Consider the following 21,484-nt stretch of genomic DNA (forward strand, 5'->3'; position numbering starts at 1 on the left):
AAAATTATTAAAAATAAACATTTATAAAAATACAGATAAAAAATAAAAAATAAAAATACCTTGAATTTTTACGATAAATAGCTGATAAAAAATAAATATCATGTTTAAAACACGATATTTTCCATGAAAAATCACGATATTTAAAAAATATCATGAGAAATTAAAGTTCAAGACTTTCAGGTAATTTCTCTTGAGTTTTTCATAAATCTCACGATATTTGTCACATTGGATATGACATGTACGAACATTTTTTAAATACATTAGAATATCTTTTGATAGTGTCAATAATATTACAATGAAAAATATAGTTTTACATATTAATTACCAAAAAATAGTTTTTTAATGATTACAAATTCGAAAAAAACTGTGTCCTTGTTCTTATTTAACAAAAAAAATTGAACTCACTTGTCAAATTCGAGTCGCGTGTCGAGTCGTACCCGTATCTTTCTGATTATTCTCTCTCTCTCTCTACGAAAGCTTCTCTCCCTCCGTTGCTTTGGTGCGAAGAAGGAGAACAAGACGCAGAGGCAAAGAGAAGAAGAAGAAGAAGAAGAAGAAGAAGAAGAGGCATAAGAAGGAAGAAAGGAATCAAGGAAGAGAGAGAGAGAGAGAGAGAGAGAGAGAGAGAGAGAGAGAGAGAGAGAGATTGGGTTTGATCGTGGGAGATGGAGGGGATGAGTTTCTCCGGGATGGGGAATCTGTATGTGCAGGCGATGCGCCCTCTCGATCTGAACAAGAACACCGAGTGGTTCATGTACCCGGGCGTCTGGACCACCTACATCTTCATCCTCTTCTTCTCCTGGCTCATCGTCCTCTCCGTCGGCGGTTGCTCCCCCGGCATGGCATGGACAATCGTCAATCTCTCCCATTTCCTCGTAAGTACCGCCGCCGATCCTCTTTTCCCCATCTCAATTCCCCCGCCTCCTTCGCAATTCGACGGATCTTCTTCGTTAATTTTACGGTTCTTGTTTTCGGTTCACGGTTTTTGCGCGGCGGCTGGAACCGATTCGATGTAGGGAGTTGTTTCGGGTGGAAAGATAGGGAAGAGTTCCGTTTGGAAGGGGGAGCGCGGTTTTGTTGTTAATTTGTGTTGTCTTTTTTATTCTTGTTCGAGAAATCGTTTGTTTTACATGAAGATTTGTGAGTTTGATTACGGGAGGAGATCGGATCGGTGGGGTTGAGATTCAGTGTGAGTTTTGGTTGAGGATTTGGAGATTTTCTGATTTTTTTATTTATTTACGAAATCGTAGATCTCCGTGATGTTCTGGTTGGAGTTTTCATGGATTTTTGTCTGATTGCTTGTGATACTGTTTTCGTGCATCACAAACGGCGGTTCTGGTGTATTATCGAGCATGAAAGAGCATTTTGTTCGAACGCATATGTGTTTTACCATCTTTTTGGCTTCGGAGGAAATTGCATTTGGGTGAGTCTCTTGGTGATCGTTGAAGCACCGAGTGATGAGATTCGAGGTGCCAAACGAGTTGAGAAGTTTTTTTCTTCTTTGATCTTCCAGATTTTAACAGTATCTATTCTTTGGCTGGAATAATGATTCGGTGCCTAATTGCTTAATACAACGCCCTAGTTGCAATTCGCATTCTTTTCTATTATTGCTTATTAGAACGTCCTAGATTCATGTGATCTACATTCTTTTTGTTGGGTGTGAATTCTCTGATATGGAATTTGTCCCGTCTGTTTAATCGTTTTGGCCATTTTATGATTCATCTGATGGGTTTCCATGCCAATGCATATGGGATTTTGGGTGAAATTTTAGACTTCCCAGTTCCTTGTATTTTCTGTGCTCGTATGGGCGTGTACTGCTTGAGCATTTATTTCTATGGACCATTTATTGATACAAATTATACTCTTGGATGAATGCTTGATTAATTTCTCTTTTTTGTTTCATGAGTTGATGAGATCTCTTACTCTTTCATTAGGTTACTTATCAATTCTTCCATTGGAAGAAGGGCACGCCATTTGCTGAAGACCAGGGTATATACAATACTTTGACATGGTGGGAGCAGATTGATAATGGGAAACAGCTCACTCGCAACAGGAAGTTTCTGACTGTTGTGCCAGTTGTGTTGTAAGTTTCTCTCCTCTTATGTTTTGTATTTTTTTCCACAAATGGTATGTACATGTCTTTGGAGACGTGACTTTGATGTTATTCGATAATTATGGCATCCCGCAAAGGCGAAGGGGGCAGAACTGGGTTGTAGCCCAGTCCTGCCTCCCGGCCCAGTTATTATTATTTTTTTTAAAAGCCCAGTCCTAGCCCAGCCCTATTCTGGCTTTGGGCTGGCACACGTGTGGGTCTGTACTTCCGTGCGGGTCGATGCCCGTACTATGATTGGGGGAATCGGTGCCGCCGTGTGTTGGTGTGCGTGTGAGGGTTCAGATTTGAGCCGTGTGTGGATGTGTGTGAGGGGTTGGGAGAACTCGGATTTGCATTTTTCTCTCTTATTTTTTTATCTTTTATCGGGGTGTCAACGGGTCGGGTTTGATTTGTACACAGGTGGAACCAGACCTGACTCTGATTTTGGGGTATGGTACCGACTTCAAACTTAGGTCTAATCAGATTCACCATAAGAGAAACCATACCTGGTCCTGATAAGAACTACATGAACCAGACTCGGTAAAATACTATTTTTATCATTTTTACATTGAAAAATTGCAAGCCTTAATCGAAACTTGTGTGAGCACTGGATTTGGTATAAAATTTCACAAACTATACCTTAATCCATGTACTAATCATACTTTTGGGTCCGGATCTGAGTCTTAATCGGATCTTCTTATTTATCACCATACTTGAACTCTATAGGGTTTGGTACGGGTTGGATCTGGGTAAACCCAACCCATTGATATCCCTATCGAGTACGTGTAAGATTTAGATTGGATCATGCTAGACCAGATCTAAATCCAAAACATAAACAATAGATAGAGAGTCATTCCAGTAGGTAATATTGCAATACAAGCAGCTTCTGTCCGATTTCTGAAAAAAATGAATTATTTTCTTTAAATGTTTTGAATCCTGAAGTGTCGAACCATATTTTTTTTTCAAATTATTACATGGCGTTGTCCTGATAGCGTAAAACTCTATGGCCTTACTCCTCGTCGCCTTGCTTAAGCTTCTTGCACAAAGAGGTGACACCCATGAGACCTTAACCTGCCTGCCTAGTAGCCTAGGTTGTTAGAATCTCGACCTGCACCGGTATCGAGAAAGGAGAGAGAGAGAGAGAAATGAAGAAGAGAAGCAAGAGGGGTCTGCGGCTGTCACGATTTCTGTTAAAAGGAATCGTGACCTAAAACTCATATTAATACTTGAATGTACAGTATGGGTCCGGATCCATTATAATATCCAGACCCGAAGAAAAGAAACAAAAGTAACAATAGTAACGTACATACAATAGGTGAATGTGGGTCGGGTCTGGAGTCTTGATATCCAGACCCGAGATTCGTACACCTAAACACCTTTTTCACCCTTCCTCAAGTTGATTATGGTTTTGAACCATGAACAACTTGTCTTTAAGCATCCAAAAATGATCTTTTGTCAGGCTCTTTGTAAATATGTCTGCAACTTGTCTTTCAGTGTTGACAAACTCAGGCTCAATCTCTTTTTCTTCAACTTTTTGTCTTACAAAATGTTGTTCAATCTCAATATGCTTAGCATGACTGTGGTGAACTTGATTGAATGACATGTTGAGAGCACTTTGATTGTCACACAACAAGGTAGAGCGAGCAATCGTTTCTCTCACTTCAGTTAGGAGATGCCTGACCCATGTGGCTTCGGCAGTAGCTGCAGCCATGGATCTATACTCAGCCTCAGTGCTTGATCTAGCAACAACCTTTTGTTTTCTACTGCTCCAAGAGACTAAATTCCTTCCAATAAAGACACAATATCCTGATGTAGATCTTCGTTCATTGAGATCCCCTGCCCAGTCTGCATCACAGTTTACAGTAAGTTCACGCTCATTCTTGCCCAACGACTGCAGTGAATATATCAATCCGTCCCCAACGGTCCCTTTCAGATATCTAAGTATCCTCTTAACCGCTTCTATATGTCCAGTATGTGGTGCATGCATAAGCTGAGACACTTGATTGACTGAATAAACAATATCGAGTCGAGTGAATGTGAGATACTGCAACATTTATATTAGATTGCGATACCCGGTGGGGTGGTCACACAGATCTCCATCATGAGCACTGAGTTTTTGGTGAAACACACTTGGAGTTCCTAGAGGTTTGCAGTCTTTCATACCTGCCTTGCTGAGAACATCCACGGTATACTTGTGTTGAGTGAGCGTCAAGCCATGAGCTTGGTTATCAACTTCTACACCAAGAAAATAGCGCTGGACACCAAGATCTTTCATTTTGAATCTCTGACCTAGTAAGTTTTTTACTTCTTTGATGTGAGCTTTAGAGTTTCCTGTGATGACAATATCATCAACATAAATTAATAGTAGAGTGGTCACATTCTGACTCCAAAAAATAAATAGTGAGTGGTCCAATACGAAATGAGAAAATCCATGTTTTTAAATCTCAAGCTATCAAACCAAAAGCGAGATGCTTGCTTTAGACCATAAATAGCTCTCTTTAGCCTGCACACATGAGTTTTGCAATTTTGTTCTTGATATCCAGGGGGTTGTTCCATATAGACTTCCTCCTTCAAATCCCCATGCAAGAATGCATTTTTCACATCAAGCTGACTCAACTTCCATCCATGTTCAACAGCCAGGGAAAGAATAATTCAAATTGTTCCCATTCTCACCACCGGACTGAAGGTCTCATCATAGTCTTGCCCTGCTTCTTGAGTGAACCCTTTTGCCACAAGTGTTGCCTTGTATCGTTCAATGGTTCCATCTGGCTTGTACTTTATTTTGTAAACCCATTTGCATCCAACAACATTTTTGTCAGGTGGTCTGGGAATAACTTCCCAGGTTCCACATTCATGCAATGCCTGCATTTCATCATTCATGGTTTTTTCCCATTTGGTAGAAGTGGCTGCCTGATAGTACATAATGAGCTCATCTTCCTTATTGAGTGCAGTTAAAAAGAGCTGGAAATCCAAGGAGAAGTTGTTATAGCTGACCCACCTGTCAATAGGATGTCGTATGCGATTTGATTTTCTGACTTCAAGAGTGTGAGAGGGAATAGGACCGGTGACTGAGACATGATCTGGATGATTTGATGCTTTCGGTCTTTGTCTAGAATAGGAAATGCTTTTGTATCTGCGCGGTACGAATGATGGTGCTTCCTCCTCATTCTGTGATCCTAATGTCTCAGTGTTCTCAAATATCTCTTCTTCTCGTTGCACACAATCTGGGGAACATGCTTCATTGGAACTAGCAAAAAGTTCTGAACTCAGCCAAGGATAGTAAACTTCAGTTGTGTTGGGGAACATATCCGTTGTGTCGGTACCATGATCAAAATTTTTCTCATCAAAGACAACATTTCTTGAGATTCTGATGCGTTTGTTGGTTGGATCATAACACCTATATCCTTTGTAGTCATCTGCGTATCCCACAAACCTACACTTCTGAGCCTTGTCCTGAAACTTGTTTCTCAGGGACTGATCAATATACACATAACAAACACATCAGAAGACACGCAGATCGTGAGAACTAGGGTGAGCTCCAAAAAGACAATAGTAAGGGGACTTATTTTCCAGAACAACCATAGACAGTCTATTTATTACATGAACGGCAAAATGAAAAGTTTCTGTCCATAGGTTGATGGGAAGGTTACTGTCATGAAACATACTCATGACACTTTCAACGATATGCCTATGTTTTCGCTCATCAATCCCATTTTGTTGTGGGGTGTGTGGATAGGACACCCTTCTTCCTATTCCGTTATTTTGAAGACAAGAAATAAAATCATGAGATGAGAACTCCCCATCTTCATCACATTGAAAAAATTGGATGGACTCAGAAAATTGATTTTTAACCAAAAAAAGAAAATTTTGAAACAAAAGGAAGACTTCCGACTTATTTTTTATGAAATATATCCAAGTGTATCGAGAATAGTTATCAACAAAGATCAGGTAGTATCTGCTCTCAGATCCAGAAACAATTGGGGCAGGTCCTCATACATCGGAACAAATTATCTCAAAAGGTTTTGAAACTCTCTTATTAATGGAATGAAAAGGCAATACATGACTTTTGCATGAAAGACAACTGGGACACTTTTGACTTCTCTCATTCCCATTGAGACTTTCTTTTGGAATGAGATTATTAGAGACAAGTTTATCAATAAAATGACTTCCACAATGTCCTAATCGACTATGCCACAATGTCCTTGATTTGGGGAATTCATGAGAAAATGGTGGAATTGGGATTCTCGTGAGTTCCCAAACAAAATAAAATTGTGGGGGCCGGTGAGAATTCTCATTTACAAGAATGCTCATCTCAAAATCCAAATTCACCCTGCGAAAAATCCATATGAGGATTTCTTTCCCCAACAATTCATCAAGCAAAGTTCTGTTATCACAACTTTTCAACACTAATTGGCAATCTGACCAGTGTCATTCATCATGTTCTTTGAATTTACTGATAATTTACCATTCAAGTGCTCCAAAGTCCATGGCAACCTGCACTTCTTAACAAGAATAGTAAGTGTAAAGCCAATTATCACTTCTTGTTCAAACTCAGAGGTTGTTGATATAGTTGCCACATACAGGAATGAATAGGATTTCACTTAGTCAGAGCTAAGCCAATATCATTCCACAACCAAAAGGTTTGGTCTGATAATATCTGTGTCCAAACACATTACAAAAGTTACACAAAGCAAACTGAACATTCAGACACACATTTTGTTGAGCTCTAAGCTTTCAACACAAATCACATGCCTAACCTGCTAGTAAGGCCTAGCCTGCCAAGAGTATTGGACTATCAATGCAAGTTTGACACCTCCTGCAATGCAGAACAACAAAGACAATAATTATAGTCAGCGATTACATATATTAGAATGATCAATTCCATGACAACAAAGACAACCTACAGTCAGTCATCCGCTATCACCATAGAGGCCTTGGATAGAGGAGAGGGCTAAATCAGAACAAACCTCATCGAGCATCCTACCAAAGACTCGAGCTATGAATGACTCCTTGTTAATTAGTAAAAGAATCTCTATTTTCATACAATGGCATGTCTGAAACTTTCCGGCAAAGATATAGACAGATTATCCCCACATTCAGGGCTAGGATCCAAATACCACTTTATACTGTCATTATGATACCCGTCCACATGCATATCCGCAAGGTTTTCATCTTCCCCACTTATAGATAAATCATGCCTAACATCCAAATCTGAAACTTTACAAATCTTAACATCATCCCCAAGAAGAATAGCTTTGTCATCATTGAACTGTTCACCGGGCTCTTTTACAAGTAAATTCCAATCCCTCAACTTCAGCCTACTGGTGCAACCGGCACCATTCACCCCCTCAACAATGGTTTGAGGGGCTACTCACCCCCTCAACAATGATTTAATGCACATATCACAATATACAAGTAAAAAATGATGAATTTAACAATTTGCTAAATGAACTTGCAAATAAAAAATTACCACTATCCCATTAAACTCTAAATATCATCAGCATTGATAGCATTTGTATCTTCTACTTCACTTTCCTATGAACCAAACAAAATAGATTTTGTCAACAAGTAATAGTAGCAGATAAAAGAGTGAGTAAAAGAACAAAATTTATCACATCCATATATTTTAAAAATGTGTAACATTGTGGATCCTTCGATGATGATGAACCTCTAAATGAAAAAATAATGCATTAGTTATACATTATAACATAAGCATTCACTAATTATAAAAAATGAACTTTCATTACCTCGTGCTTAAGCCCACAACCAATTTTGAGAGCACATCAAAGCCTCTACTGTAGTTGGAAGAAGTCTGCTACGATGTGGACTGACCACCCTTCCGCCTGTACTAAAAGCAGACTCTGAAGCAACTGAGGAGACATGAATAGCAAATATATCCTTTGCAATCATTTGTAGAAGAGGATACTTGAGACCATTTGACTTCCGAAAAGATAGTATATCAAAATCTGGAGTTCCTGGCATCATCCCATCTTCTAAGTAATGTTCAATTCCGATCTCCCACATGCTTTTTCAATATCTTTAGATTGTATAAACTTATCAAAGTCAGAAAGATCATCAATTAGTGGACATTTGGATCCAATACTTGATTGAGGAGGAGGAGGAGGAGGAAGAGGAGGAGAAAAAAGTTCAGGTTCATTGAAGTTGTTTTCTTATTTTTTATATTCACTAATCAACTCCAAACAAAGATTCTTAATCCTCATAATTTCATCTAAAGCCTCATTGTCTCCATAAATCTTCTTGTAATAATATTCCAACATGCTCAACTTGTATCTTGGATCTAAAACAATGGCCACTCCCATAATACCATGGATCACACTCCAATACTTATTAAAATTTTTTAGCATTCTAAGCGTCATGTTTTTCACCACATCTTTTGGATCACTTAGCCACTTAGTTATCTCAACTCTAATCCCACAAATAGTTGGAAAGTAGGCATTTGTTGTAGGATACTTTGTACCTGAAAATAATTCTGTTGCGCGATGAAATAACTCTAATTTCTCACAATTATCTTGTGCCACCTCCCAATCCTCTTATGTCGGACAACGCTTGTAGTGGGGATCTCGATATGTCAAACGAGTAAAAACATCTTTATAAAGCAAAGCAGTTTGAAGTATAAGAAAAGTTGAGTTTCATCCAGTTTTAACATCAAGAACAAGTTTTTTGGTAATTGAAATATGCATTTGATGAGCAGACTCTTCAAATCTTTGTATTCTCATGGGAGATGATGTCCAATAAGCAACACTATCACGAATTCTTTCAATTCTTTCTCCAATCACAGTCAAACCATATTTGACAATCAAGTTGAGAATATGGGTACAACAACGCATATGAAACAACCGTCCATGTAATATTAATGAACCAAATGGAAGTTTATCTAATAAAATATCTACAACTGCATCATTAGTGGTGCAATTATCCATCGTCAAACTTATCAACTTTCTATCAAGGTTCCACTCGAACAAACAATCCATCAAACACTCAACAAGAACTTCTTTGGTATGTCGATAAGGTACATATAAAAACCTGAACATAATTTAATGAAGGCGATTAAATATTGATATCGAAAAAACATGTTAGTAAGAATTGAAAAAAAAATGATTGACATTTGACAAGTACCTTATGATTCGACTTTGCAAGCTCCAAGAATTATCAATGAAATGTGTAGTGATAGCCATGTATCCCTTCTTTTGATTGGAAGATGTCCACATGTCTGTAGTGATGACAACTCTATTCTTAGTTTTTTCCAACAACTTTATTGTCTTGTCTCGTTTCACATTATAAATTTTGTGAATATCTTTCTTTACAGTGTTTCGAGTAATCATTTTGAACAAGGGTTGGAGAATATTAGAATATTTTCTAAACCCATAGTGATCAACCATACTAAGAGGATATTTATGTAGAATAATCATCATAACAAGATCCCTTCTTCCAGCATCTTGAACAAATTGCCAATTCTTTATTGTTTTTTCGGCATTCACTGTAGCTTCGTTTGTAGCCAAAATATATTGTTTAATATTATTATGCTTAAGCCTATGACAAATCTTAATATGATCATGCAAATGAGTAGTTCTAGCCTTGGCACCACCAACAAGACATTTATGACAATGATTGCACTTGACTTATCTTTTCCACCAATCTTTTTCCTAGTGAAATGTTTTCATACAACTGATTTATGCCTACTTGTCTGTTCAAGTGCAAATCTACCTGAATTAGTTGATTGATCTTCATTATCTTCCATTGAAACATGGTTGCTATCAACAGGTGTTACCGGAGCTTGAGACATACTATGTGAACTTGAAGGTTGAGAAATTAATTTATTAGTTATTGGTTCTTCCTCTTCCATATCAAATTACTGCCCACCAACTTATAGATCTACAAAACATTCACAAAAAAGGTACTATCAACAAATTTTCAGACTGCTTATCATATGCGAACTTTAATTAATTTCTCCATAATTGAAATTTCATACATAAACATAAACAACTTGAACCAACCGAAACCAACCAAAATTGAAATGCAGGAAACAAACAAAAGCAGTAACAACTTGAACCCATATGGAAAGGAAAATACTAATTTGATAAACCAATATGACACTGTTAGACATCACATATCAAGTTATTTCCCCTTAAAGGTTTGACTTCAGGGACCAACAAAACAAATAGGAGCAACCATGATTTCCCCTAAGGATTCACAGGAATCTACCCACATATTGGATATATGTTTAAACAATTAGTAGTTACCAACATCCTTTGTAGTTGAGTTTGTGATCAGAATGATGTACACACACACAAAGTGGAATTAGTTGGTAAGGGAATCTAATCCGAACAGCCCCAGCCTGAGTTGCTGACAAAAGTTGAAACCGTCTATAGGAGTGTGCAAAATAATTCATTCACTGAAGTTCAGCAATTACAAAGCCAAGAAACCAAGTAGGCCAACTTGTGCATCGTGTAACTTGAGATCTGCCTATCCATGTTCAACTTAGGAATTGCTGGAAATTAAACCATTTGATGTTGCTCAACCAAATTAGCCACCAATGTGCTAGAATACCACAGGGTGTTGAAGCTGGCATCTGAATACAGAACAGTTAACCTAATAATAAGGGGTGAAAGATGACTGTTGTGATAAAACAATGTCGTCATGGATTCAACCAACATGATATTATCATGGATGTAACCAACACAACAACAACCGGAGCTAAGTTGTTAAGCACCTCAAGCAACCATGGAGCAATTGCAACATGACACCAACAGATGCAACTCTGGAGATTACTATATCAATGTGCATCCACGGCAGTTATAATAAATTTAAGGATCAATTCTAGGTTGCTGCCCACTTCCAGCTTATTATCAATCGTTTTCAAGGCAATACTAGAATAATACATCATAAAGTGCAATCCAATTACAAAAGTTCACTTGGATATGTGCTGCCCTCCGAAGAAAGGCAACTAGTGAGCCACATAGGCTTGCAAAAAAAACTACCACAACACCATGAATCATCATTTTCTTTTTTGACAGTGAAGCTGAGATTGATGCCCTTCATTATATTAGACTAAGCAAAAATGTACCCTTAAATGCTTGTCTTTTTTTACAGTGAAGCTGAGATTGATGCCCTTCATTATATTAGACTAAGCAAAAATGTACCCTTAAATGCTTGTCACCCAAGTCCAGGGGCTTATATTTCCAAACCCTATGCTCCCCTGGCTGCTTGGTAAAATACAGAAGTGAACAAACAGACATACAATGAAGCCAATAACATGAATCATCATTTAAAGGTAATAATTGAAAACAAACATGTGAGACAGTGCTGCATGAATCATTATTTTAAAAGAAATGAAAACAAACCTGTATGATAGTTCCTTTGTAATCATTAAATGAAGGCAATGTCAACAGTCCGTCAACAACATATTCCCTCAAAGTTGAAATGTACAATGTCGGAAATGAGTTGAATCTTCTTTGGCTGTAGTTCTTAGGATCAAGAAAAAGAAGGTGAAGAAGAAAGGGAAGGTGAGGAAGATGGGGAGAAGAAGAAGGGGAAGAAGAAAAAGAAGGTGAGGAAGATGGGAAGAGGAGGGGCGTCGGCGATGGCCGATGTTCGGACGAAAGGGAAAGAGAAGAAGGTGAGGAGAGGGGTCGGCTGGGGGTGTCAGCGACGACGCTGCTCCGGCGATGCGAGGCCACAGATGGGGAAAGGAAAAAGAGAAGAGGGAGGAGGTGGCACCGCAAACGAGGCTCACGACAGCGACAGAGATGGAGTGAGGGAAGAATAAATGAAGGAGGGAGAGATGGCAGATGGGGAAGGGAAAGAGGCGACGACGACGACTCCAGGGTTAGAGAAAATATAAAGGGGCGGGGGCGGGGGCGGGGGAAAGTGTCAGTCCATCCCCGCACGGGGATGAATTTTAACCTTCATCCCCGCCTCCATCCCCGTTTCATGCCCTCCATCCCTGGTCCAAACGGGGTGGGGCCCTACTTTCCCCCCGTCCACTGCCATCCCTAGTTGGGAGCCCAACAACTCTAATTAGAGCCGTTGGGAGCCCAACGACTCCCTCTTTCTCTCCTTTTTAGCCCTATAAATATGGGGCTTTACTACTTAGTTATTGTGTATTTTTTGGTGTGGATTTTATCCCACTTAAATGAAATTCATTACTTACTTTTTTTTGCATTCTCTTTTGGGTGCTTTTGGATGAACCTTAGTGGTTCTTGAGTGAATGCTTTGTGTATGAGCCTTTATGGTTCTTTAGAGAGATTATTTGTGATGAATCATTTGACGATTCGGTTGTGGGTTCCATCTTCTTAAAGTGACCTCCTTGACAGGATTCGGGAAGGCTTGCGAGAAGATCTATGACACATCTTCTTTCCCTGGTGAAAGAGGGAAAGATAAGACGATTTTGGCAGCAAGAAGGACTGCTGATGACAATAGGAAGTCACCTTATGTGCCCCAATGGGGATCCTTGCATCAAGAGATACTTAAGGTGTGTCATGACTCTTCATTGGTCTGACCCCTAGGACAAGAGAGAACTTTTGCGTTGGTCGAACAAGTGTATTATTGACCACAAATGCACGATGATGTAGACGGCTATGTGCACACTTGCTTGATTTGTCAACAAGATAAGGCCATAAATCAGAAGTCTGCGGGGTCACTAGAGCCTCTCCCTATTTCGAGTCGATCGTGGGAGAGTATATCAATGGACTTTATCTTGAGTCTGCCGAAGACAGAGGGATACAATATCATATTTGTTGTGGTTGATAGGTTCTCCAAATATGCGACCTTTGTACCTGCTCCCATCAATTCTTCGGTTGAAGACACTACCCAACTCTTTGTGAAGCATGTGGTCAAGTATTGGGGCATCCCCAAAAGCATCATTAGTGATCTTGATGCCTGCTTTACAAATAAGTTTTGGAGAGAAGTCTTTCGATTATTGGGATCCGAACTACATTTCTCTACTAGCTTTCATCCACAGACGGACGACCTGACTAAGCGCATCACACTTTATTAGTGCGAATAAGAACTGGATGGAGTTGTTGGACATTTTTATGTGAGTTAAATGAAACTCATTTTTATGAGTAAGGTTAGTGTACAAAAATAAGCTCACAAGCGAAGGAAAACTTTTTGACACTATTTACTGAAATGAAGTGCCAAATGAAAGAGGGCAAAGTCTCCAAGCGAAAGCACACACATACACAAGAGGCCACAAAGGGGCAAAAATAAACCACAAAAGTGGTCAAGCACAAAAAGAGGAAAAAATATATCTCACTTCATAGAATGCTTCATAAGAAGCTTAAAAAATACATGGGGCTGTGCCCCTTATTTATACACAGCAAGGGACCCAAGGAGGGGCTCCCATAGAGTCGTTGGAGCCCCTCCAACGGTCATATTTATGACCGTTGGAGGGGTCCAACGACTCTATGTGGACCCCTCTCAAATGATTAAAAAGAAAAACTGAAAAAGCAAAAAAAAAGAAAAAGAAAGAAAAGAAAAAGCATATCAATGATATGCGTGTACAGGTGAAATGACAGAAATACCCCTATCGGGTTTTACAAAAACAAATATATATACATTTATATATATAGATAGACACATAGACATATATATATATATTATATATATGTATATGTGTCGTAATCTATATATATAGATATGTATATATAAAATATATATCATATTTTAACACCCCCCTCAACACATGGTGAGATCACCGAGAGTTTGCTAAGGAGGAAGTAAAAGCGAGGCGAGGGCAAGGCTTTGGTGAAGAAGTCCGCCAACTGATATTCGGTAGGAACATATGGGAGTTGAATGGTGCCGCGTAGGAACTCATCTCGAACATAATGACAGTCCATCTCAATATGCTTCGTTCGTTCATGAAAAGTGTGATTGCTAGCAATATAGATGGAGCTCTTGTTGTCACAGCACAGCTTTGAAGGAGTTGAGAATGAAACACCCATATCTTTAAGTAAGCTTCTTAACCATATAATCTCAGTTGTGGTAGTGGCCATCGCACGATATTCTGCTTCAGTAGACGAAAGAGAAACTTTACGTTGCTTCTTACACCTTCAGGAGATAAGTGACTCCCCAAGAAATACACAATAACCTGTGGTAGAAATACGATCATCGGGGTTACCCCCCCAATCAGAGTCAGTATACGCAAGTAAAGTAAGAGGTGAAGAAGAGGATAAGAATACTCCCTTAGTTATGGAATTTTTCAAGTATCTGATAATCCTCATTACTGCTGCCATGTAAGTAGTGGTAGGAGCAGTCTGAAATTGGCTTGCACTATGAACTGCATGGGAAATGTCAGGCCTGGTGATAGATAAATATGTTAAGGATCCAATCAATTGACGATAAGGCGTGGGGTCTGCTAAAGGAGTGCCATCATTGGCTCTCATCTTGGCATTGATCACTTCTGGAGTCTCCACCCTTTTGTCATCTGTCAACCCAGACTTAGCAATAATGTCAGAGGCAAGCTTCATCTGAGATAGGACATACCCCTTGGGGGAGTATGCAACTTCAATTCCTAAGAAATACCTTAGAAAACCCAGATCAGACATATCAAAATTTTTCTTAAGAATATTTTTAATAAGATCAATACCTTTCTTATCATTACCTGTGATAATCATGTCATCAACATATAAGAACAAAATTGTTATGTATTCATTAGAAGATTTAACAAACAAAGCAGTATCTGTATAACATGAGGAGAAACCATTATCAAGAACTACTTTATTAAAAAGATCATACCAAGCTTTTGGTGCTTGTTTCAAACCATAGAGAGCTTTGTTTAATTTTAGAATATTACCTTTCCCAATTTCAAGACCCGATGGAGGGTCCATAAGAACTTCTTCACACAGAGTTTCATTTAAAAATGCATTTTTAACATCAAGTTGATATATCGGCCATTGTTTAATGGATGCTAAAGCAATTAGGGTTCTTACACTAGTCATTCTGGCTACAGGGTCTAAGGTTTCTTCATAATCAATCCCATATTCTTGGGCGTAGCCTTTTGCCACCAAACGAGCTTTGTATCTTTCAAGAGACCCATCACATTTGGTTTTGACTTTATATACCCATCTACACCCAATAGTCTTTTTTCCTAAAGGTTGAGGAATAATGCTCCAGGTTTGGGCCTTGTTGAGAGCTTCTAATTCAATTTTCATAGCTTCAATCCAATGTGGGTGATCTTTAGCTTCCTTGAATGAGGTAGGTTCATGATACAAATGTATTAACATGAGACAGACTCTATAATTCGGCGAAAAAGATTCATAAGACCCAAATTTTTGTGGTGGCCTACTAGTACGAGAAGATCTCCTAGGTGGATTGTTATCAATAGATTCTTCTAAAGAGAAGTCTTGAGAGTATCTGTCAATAGCAGGTTGATGTTCATTTCCTATCCGCCGGGTATATACATTTATATCATTAAGGTTTTCATTTTAGGAAGTATTATCATGTTGTGGTATATCATTATAATGTAAAATTCTATCACAACTAGTATTACAAGTAATAGCCTCAGGGGATTCAATCATAGGAGCTAAGTCAAATAGAAAAGAATAATCGATGTCTTCTTTAGATGTGTGGATATCGAAACCATTTTGATCTTTAATAAAGTTTACATTTCTCGACACATATAATTTATTGTTTCGAATATCATAGCATCTATAGCCTTTTTGATTCTCACCATAGCCAATGAACACACATTCAATAGCTTTGGGTGACAACTTATCTTGTCCTAGACTAAGTACAAAACATTTGCATCCAAAGATTCTTAGTCTATTAAAATCAGGAGTAATTTTAAATAGTTTTTCAAAGGGCGAAACATTTTTTAAAGAAGAAGAGGGCATACGATTCACAAGATATGTTGCGGTAAGAAGAGCTTCGGCCCAAAAGTTTTTAGGAACATTTTTAGACACAAGAAGAGTTCTTGTGGTTTCGATTAAATGTCTATGTTTTCTTTCAGCAAGACCATTTTGTTGCAGAGTTTTAGGACAAAAGCGTTGGTGCAAAATTCCATTTGATTTAAAATAATTTTGAAAATCTTTAGACATGTACTCTCCTCCTGAGTCGGATCTAAAAGTGGCTATATTATGTTGGAATTGATTTTGAACAAGAGCGTGAAACTCTTTAAAATTAATGAAGACATCGGATTTATTCTTGATAATGTAAACCCATGCGTATCTAGTAAAATCATCAATAAAAGAAACATAGTAAGAGAAGCCCCCTTTAGGGAACGCCCCAACGAAATTCTCATATTGGTTCATATTCATAGGGTATGACTAAGTTTTTATGTTGGCGGTCACAGGCCTACCGCAACCCTCCTCCTTTATCCGGGCTTGGGACCGACAGTGTATAACTAAACAGTTATACACAGGCGGAGTTAAATGAACCCTACAAAGCTTTGTAAAATAATAAAAAAAATGAACATTTACAGAGCATTGGTACAACTCTATCTATTAACTCAAACTTTCATTATAAACTCTAATACAAGCCAAAATATAGTCTTGAGACGATTACAAGATTTTTCAGTACATAAAAACTAACGGTCTAATGACTAAACTGCAGACTAATACGCTTGGTTTTGTGGTTGATATCTTCATTGTAATATACTCTGAGCGTCTTTCAAAACCTTTGCTACCTCTATCAAAATCGTCACTCTGAAAGCAATAATAATCCACTAATGAGCTATAATGCTTAGTAAGCAACTAATTACAGTCTCAATATATATATATATATATATATATATATATATATATATATATATATAAAGATTTTGTAATAAGAGACTATTGAAAAGGCATTTTCGAAAAGACAATGTAATAGATCTTAAATCACTTTTGCAAATTTAGGAGACTTGCTTTCCAAAAAGGCATTACTCATAAAGACAATAAAATTGATCCTAAGACACTTGTATTTCGTTGTACCATTTTTATAAAACTTGCCTTTCAAATAAAGTACAATTACACATATTTTAATAAGCTTTTTAGAAAACAATTTCTTTTAGGTCCGATTCACGTTTTCACCGAAGATCTAAAGGGATGATAAGTCCCAATTTTATTTGGGCTGATAAAATCCCTCCATACTTCAAATGAGCCGATAAAACTAGCGGTGGCAGGCTCCACCACCCATTGGATATCCAAATGGGACAAATATCCCGTCTTCCTTTCGGAAACTCCAATGAGCCACTCATTGGTGGGGGACTACACCTTTTCCATTTGCTTGATTTCCCAAGACCAAGTCAACTGGGTTGATAAATCCCAATGACAAGCCAAATGGGCAGATAACCCTTTTTCATAAGGTTGTCGCCTTGTCGGGGTTCAATATTACCATCTGGTCGGCGGTCCACTTACACTTATCTGTATATATTCTATGTTATTTATATGCATATATAAATAGATAAATATACATAATCTTCTGATTATACACACACACACACACACTAGAATAACGGCCCGACCGTAAGATACATGCCTTCAACATTTAGCTCATTTTAAAGCCACTGATAAAAAAAAATGAATGCAGAGGCTCATAGCCTAATAATCAATTTTTACGAGCTTTTCAACTTCAAATTTGAACTCCGATACCTTCATATTGACACATAAAGGACAGACATTGAGATGTATGTGTTCTAATCAAATACCATAAGACAAACTTCAGATTTTCTAGTTATAAAATAGATATCTGAATTTTTTTTCTGTTTATATATAGTATGTTTCTTTGAATACATTATTCTGTTTTTTTTCTCTTAACTTCCCCAGTATCTTTTGACTGATTTGACTCTTTTGCCTAAGACCAATCCTATGCAAGCACATGGTCTCTTCCCTGCATTTATCATTTTCATCAATTTCACTTGTGTGAACGTATTCGTATATATCTTGTTATTAATCTTAATATATTGGCCTTAATTTCCATTAATTTGTTTATAACATCAAGCTGTATCAAATCCTTTTGTCGTCTTGTGGTCACAAGTCTGTGTGCATCGACTGCTACTGACCGAAGTTTTCATTATATTTCTGTGATTAGCATATCATTATAGCTTAACTTGCACAAATGAAGAATAAAATGTCAATGCTTCTCAGCACAATCAGTAATGGATTGAAAGTGTAGTAAAATAGTAGATCTGAATTTTACACTACCAGTACCGGAATGCATTATTATTATTATTTTTATACACCTGTTCCTCTGTGGTATTTTCACCAAGCATTTCTTATGATCATTTGAAACTAAATATTGGTCACTGTGAACCAAACTAAATACTTGTCAGCTAATTCCATCCATGTTATTTTTGTGGGCATCATGGTTGGTATTCTTATGATCTAAGAAAATATACATGTTAGTCACTGATTCTGACCGATGAATATCTTGGTAGGTACCTGATTGCCTTGCACACAACAGACTATTGTAATCCGTGGCTTTTCCTCAACACTATCACAGTGGCTATACTGGTCATTGCTAAATTCCCAAACATGCACAAGGTCCGGTTATTCGGAATCAATGCAGACAAATGAACGAACAGGAAACTGCTTAATATTCCAAGGAATGTCTTCATTCCCTTTGTTAAATGGTAAATTCCTGTACAGAAGTCATATCTTGAGGAAAAGAACTTGCCCTTTTGGTATATTTTGCTCTCTTGGCTTCTAACCTGCTTCGGTATTGGGAAGAAAAAAGATGGATTGAATGCGTTGCCTCTGCCGTTGTACATTGTACTTTTTCTTTTGTAGGGCTGATGACACAATTATTATTATTATTATTTTTGCTATTCTACGGGTTGCTTTTCTTTGCGGTCCATTTTTGTGTGTTTTAAGTCATAAGCATGTTGATGAATTTCTTTTTTTTGTTCTGGAAACTTGATGAATGGGCAACAAAGAACAAGAAGTTTGAAGGGCCATAGCATAAAGTTTGGTCTCAGTAATTTTTTGGTGCATAAAATTTTCCAAATAATACTATTTTTCATGGTTGTTGGTGTGTATTTTAGTTCTATAAATTGTGAATATCTGTAACTTTTTAAAGTTTTGATTTTTTTTATTTAGATTATCAGTCTTGTCGAACAAATAAAACTAATAACGTGATTTTTTCTTAAGCATTTGAGAGAAGTGACCATCACAGTATCACGTTCACATGTTAGTGTTCATTTATACTAGGCGTATTACATCTTAGAATGGATGCACTAGCATGAGAAGGAAATGACCTGCAGGACTTGGTTGGTGTACGCTAAAATCAGTCACAAATACTGATGATATTTTAAACATATTACGTGGTTAAAAAAAATGATAAAGCCAAAAAGAATCCCAGTATCTTAAAAATGTCGTATTGAGAACATTTTAATTCTATCGTGATATATTATGTATTTTTTAATATTTTTATGTTATATGTATACCAATATTTTCTCATGGCTTCCTCCAAAAAGAAAAGTCAATCAACTTGGTGCCATATGTGGTAGCAGTAGCAAAGAAAATCTGATTTGTTTTTATGATTCGGAAAGTATAGCAAATTGTTGAACTCTCAATACGAGATGGGAAAAAGAGACTGGTGAGTTTAAAAGGAGTGGCTCAAGGTTGAATTCAACGCCCCTCAACGGGTTTGGCATAGTGGGAGGGGGACTTGGTTGTTAGGCGGGTGGTCAAGCTTCTATTTTCATGGATGTCAGCCTCTTGTATGTAAGAATAGACAAGGACGTATGAATCCTGAATTAGGTCTAAATCCATATTGACGTTAATATTAATGTACATAGGCCGGTCAACTCTGATGAAATTGAAAAAGACCTAAAATGGAGGTTGGCCTAATTTGAAAAACTTATTTTCTGAACCAACCCATATCCAAAATTGCTAAATCATCTGTGTTCCATAACCGATCTAACAAGGGTCCTAGTTTCATTTAACTCTTGAACTTTGCTTAAATTTAACTTGCTTTTAACCTGAAATTAACTTTAATTTTGTTTGAATTTAAAAATTAATGAATAAAATTCTCAAGTGTTACGTATCATGTATGAATCTCTTTAATGGGTCCTGGACTATGTCCAGGCCCATATTGACGTCAGCTCATATTTATCATTTTCAATTTTTTTTTGTTATTATTTAATTAAAATTTGTATTTTCGAACTTGAAAAATATCGAAAAAATTTACGAGAGGGCAACGGGTTTACACCATCGAGAAAGTGACTGTAAGTATGTCGGGCTTAACCAGTCTCTGATCCTGGGGGTGGTTTCCCCATTTCTCATGGGGAAAAAGGATGAATTCAATGCCGTTAAGGAGGCCCTGTGTTTTACATGCATCAATGTATCATAAGGAGTTTAACTTTGAGAAGCACAAAAAATTGAACACTTGGTCGATTTCCCAATAATAGGCACACTGCAGATTCCTTCAACAGATTAGCGTGGAGATTGCATAACTTTAACCTGTGTTTCAGTGAGTTCTAAAATAAATGGGATAATATTTGGGCACGGTGACCGTCCATTCTAGCTGGAAATCATGGGTGTGGGATATATAGACTAAACCAATATTATGGATGCATTCAGCATAATTCATTTGCTGGGTATTGCACACCATGTTATTTCGAGGTAAAAGCACAATTTTTTTGAGTAGTGAAATTTTCACATATTTAAACTGTTCAAAACCTTGTTACAATTCATAATCACATGACCCAAAGCTCGTTTTCTAATAAATAAAGAAACCTTATAGATTACATATGTAGGGTTTGATCTGTTAAAAAAAAGGAAAAAGAGTAAAAAATGGCGTTTTTACTTGGATGATGTAATGGCGACAAGACCAAATGTTTTTTTTAGAACGAAGGCAAATTTATTCAGAAGCAATCAAGTAGAGTTGACGAAGAGATTTAGTCAAATCTGCACAGATACAAAATAGGATGAAGTCTTAAAACAGATCAGAGCAAATCATTAGACAGTTTGGTGTAAGGGGCCCAAGCGCTGAGGGCCAATCCATGATATTCGAATGCTTCCAAAAAGCTTTTGTGCAGTGAAGAACGTTTGGTTGCACAACACGGAGCACCAACTTCATTGAAAGTTGCTTGTAACTAAAGATTCTATTATTTTGTTGCTCCTGTTGGGTTTGGTGAACTCATCTTTTCCCTGTTGGGTTGGGTTAGTAAGTCATTTTATTTTATTTGAGGGGTATTTTGGTCATTTAGGCTTTATTAACAAGATAGAAAATGCGGGAAGTCTGAAGGCTTAATGGTAACTTTTTTCATTGTAGAAGTTGAGAATAGAAAGAGAGGGTTTTGCTTTCAATAGCTTCTCACATCCATACCCTAGGGCCCAAGCGTGTTTTTGGGAGTGTTTGCCATCATGAATCTCATTGGATTGTGTATATGGAGTTGAGAATACAATGTAGCCGTCTCTTTTGACAGGGTTATTGATTGTGGGGTGTTGG

At 37.5% G+C, this 21,484-nt stretch overlaps 1 protein-coding gene across 1 annotated transcript; it reads left to right on the forward strand.

Moving 5' to 3' along the window:
* The first annotated feature begins 497 nt into the window (after nt 1–497).
* On the forward strand, nt 498–18,884 carry LOC149836155 (uncharacterized). The gene is made up of 3 exons (XM_090010815.1): nt 498–875; nt 1,935–2,083; nt 18,468–18,884. Exons 1-3 carry the CDS (start codon nt 666–668, stop codon nt 18,604–18,606), a joined length of 498 nt encoding a protein of 165 aa, XP_089866941.1. The 5' UTR covers nt 498–665; the 3' UTR covers nt 18,607–18,884.
* The last annotated feature ends 2,600 nt before the right edge of the window (nt 18,885–21,484 follow it).

The sequence above is a fragment of the Nuphar pumila genome, chromosome 6, assembly GCF_984573655.1.
Source record: "Nuphar pumila chromosome 6, dmNupPumi1.hap1.1, whole genome shotgun sequence".
Classification (NCBI taxonomy): Eukaryota; Viridiplantae; Streptophyta; class Magnoliopsida; order Nymphaeales; family Nymphaeaceae; genus Nuphar; species Nuphar pumila.

Coding starts and splice junctions, on each gene's coding strand:
- LOC149836155 (XM_090010815.1), top strand. CDS start 666: ATGGAGGGGATGAGTTTCTCCGGGATGGGGAATCTGTATGTGCAGGCG. Junction 876..1,934: donor TCAATCTCTCCCATTTCCTC/GTAAGTACCGCC, acceptor CTCTTTCATTAG/GTTACTTATCAATTCTTCCA. Junction 2,084..18,467: donor ACTGTTGTGCCAGTTGTGTT/GTAAGTTTCTCT, acceptor ATATCTTGGTAG/GTACCTGATTGCCTTGCACA.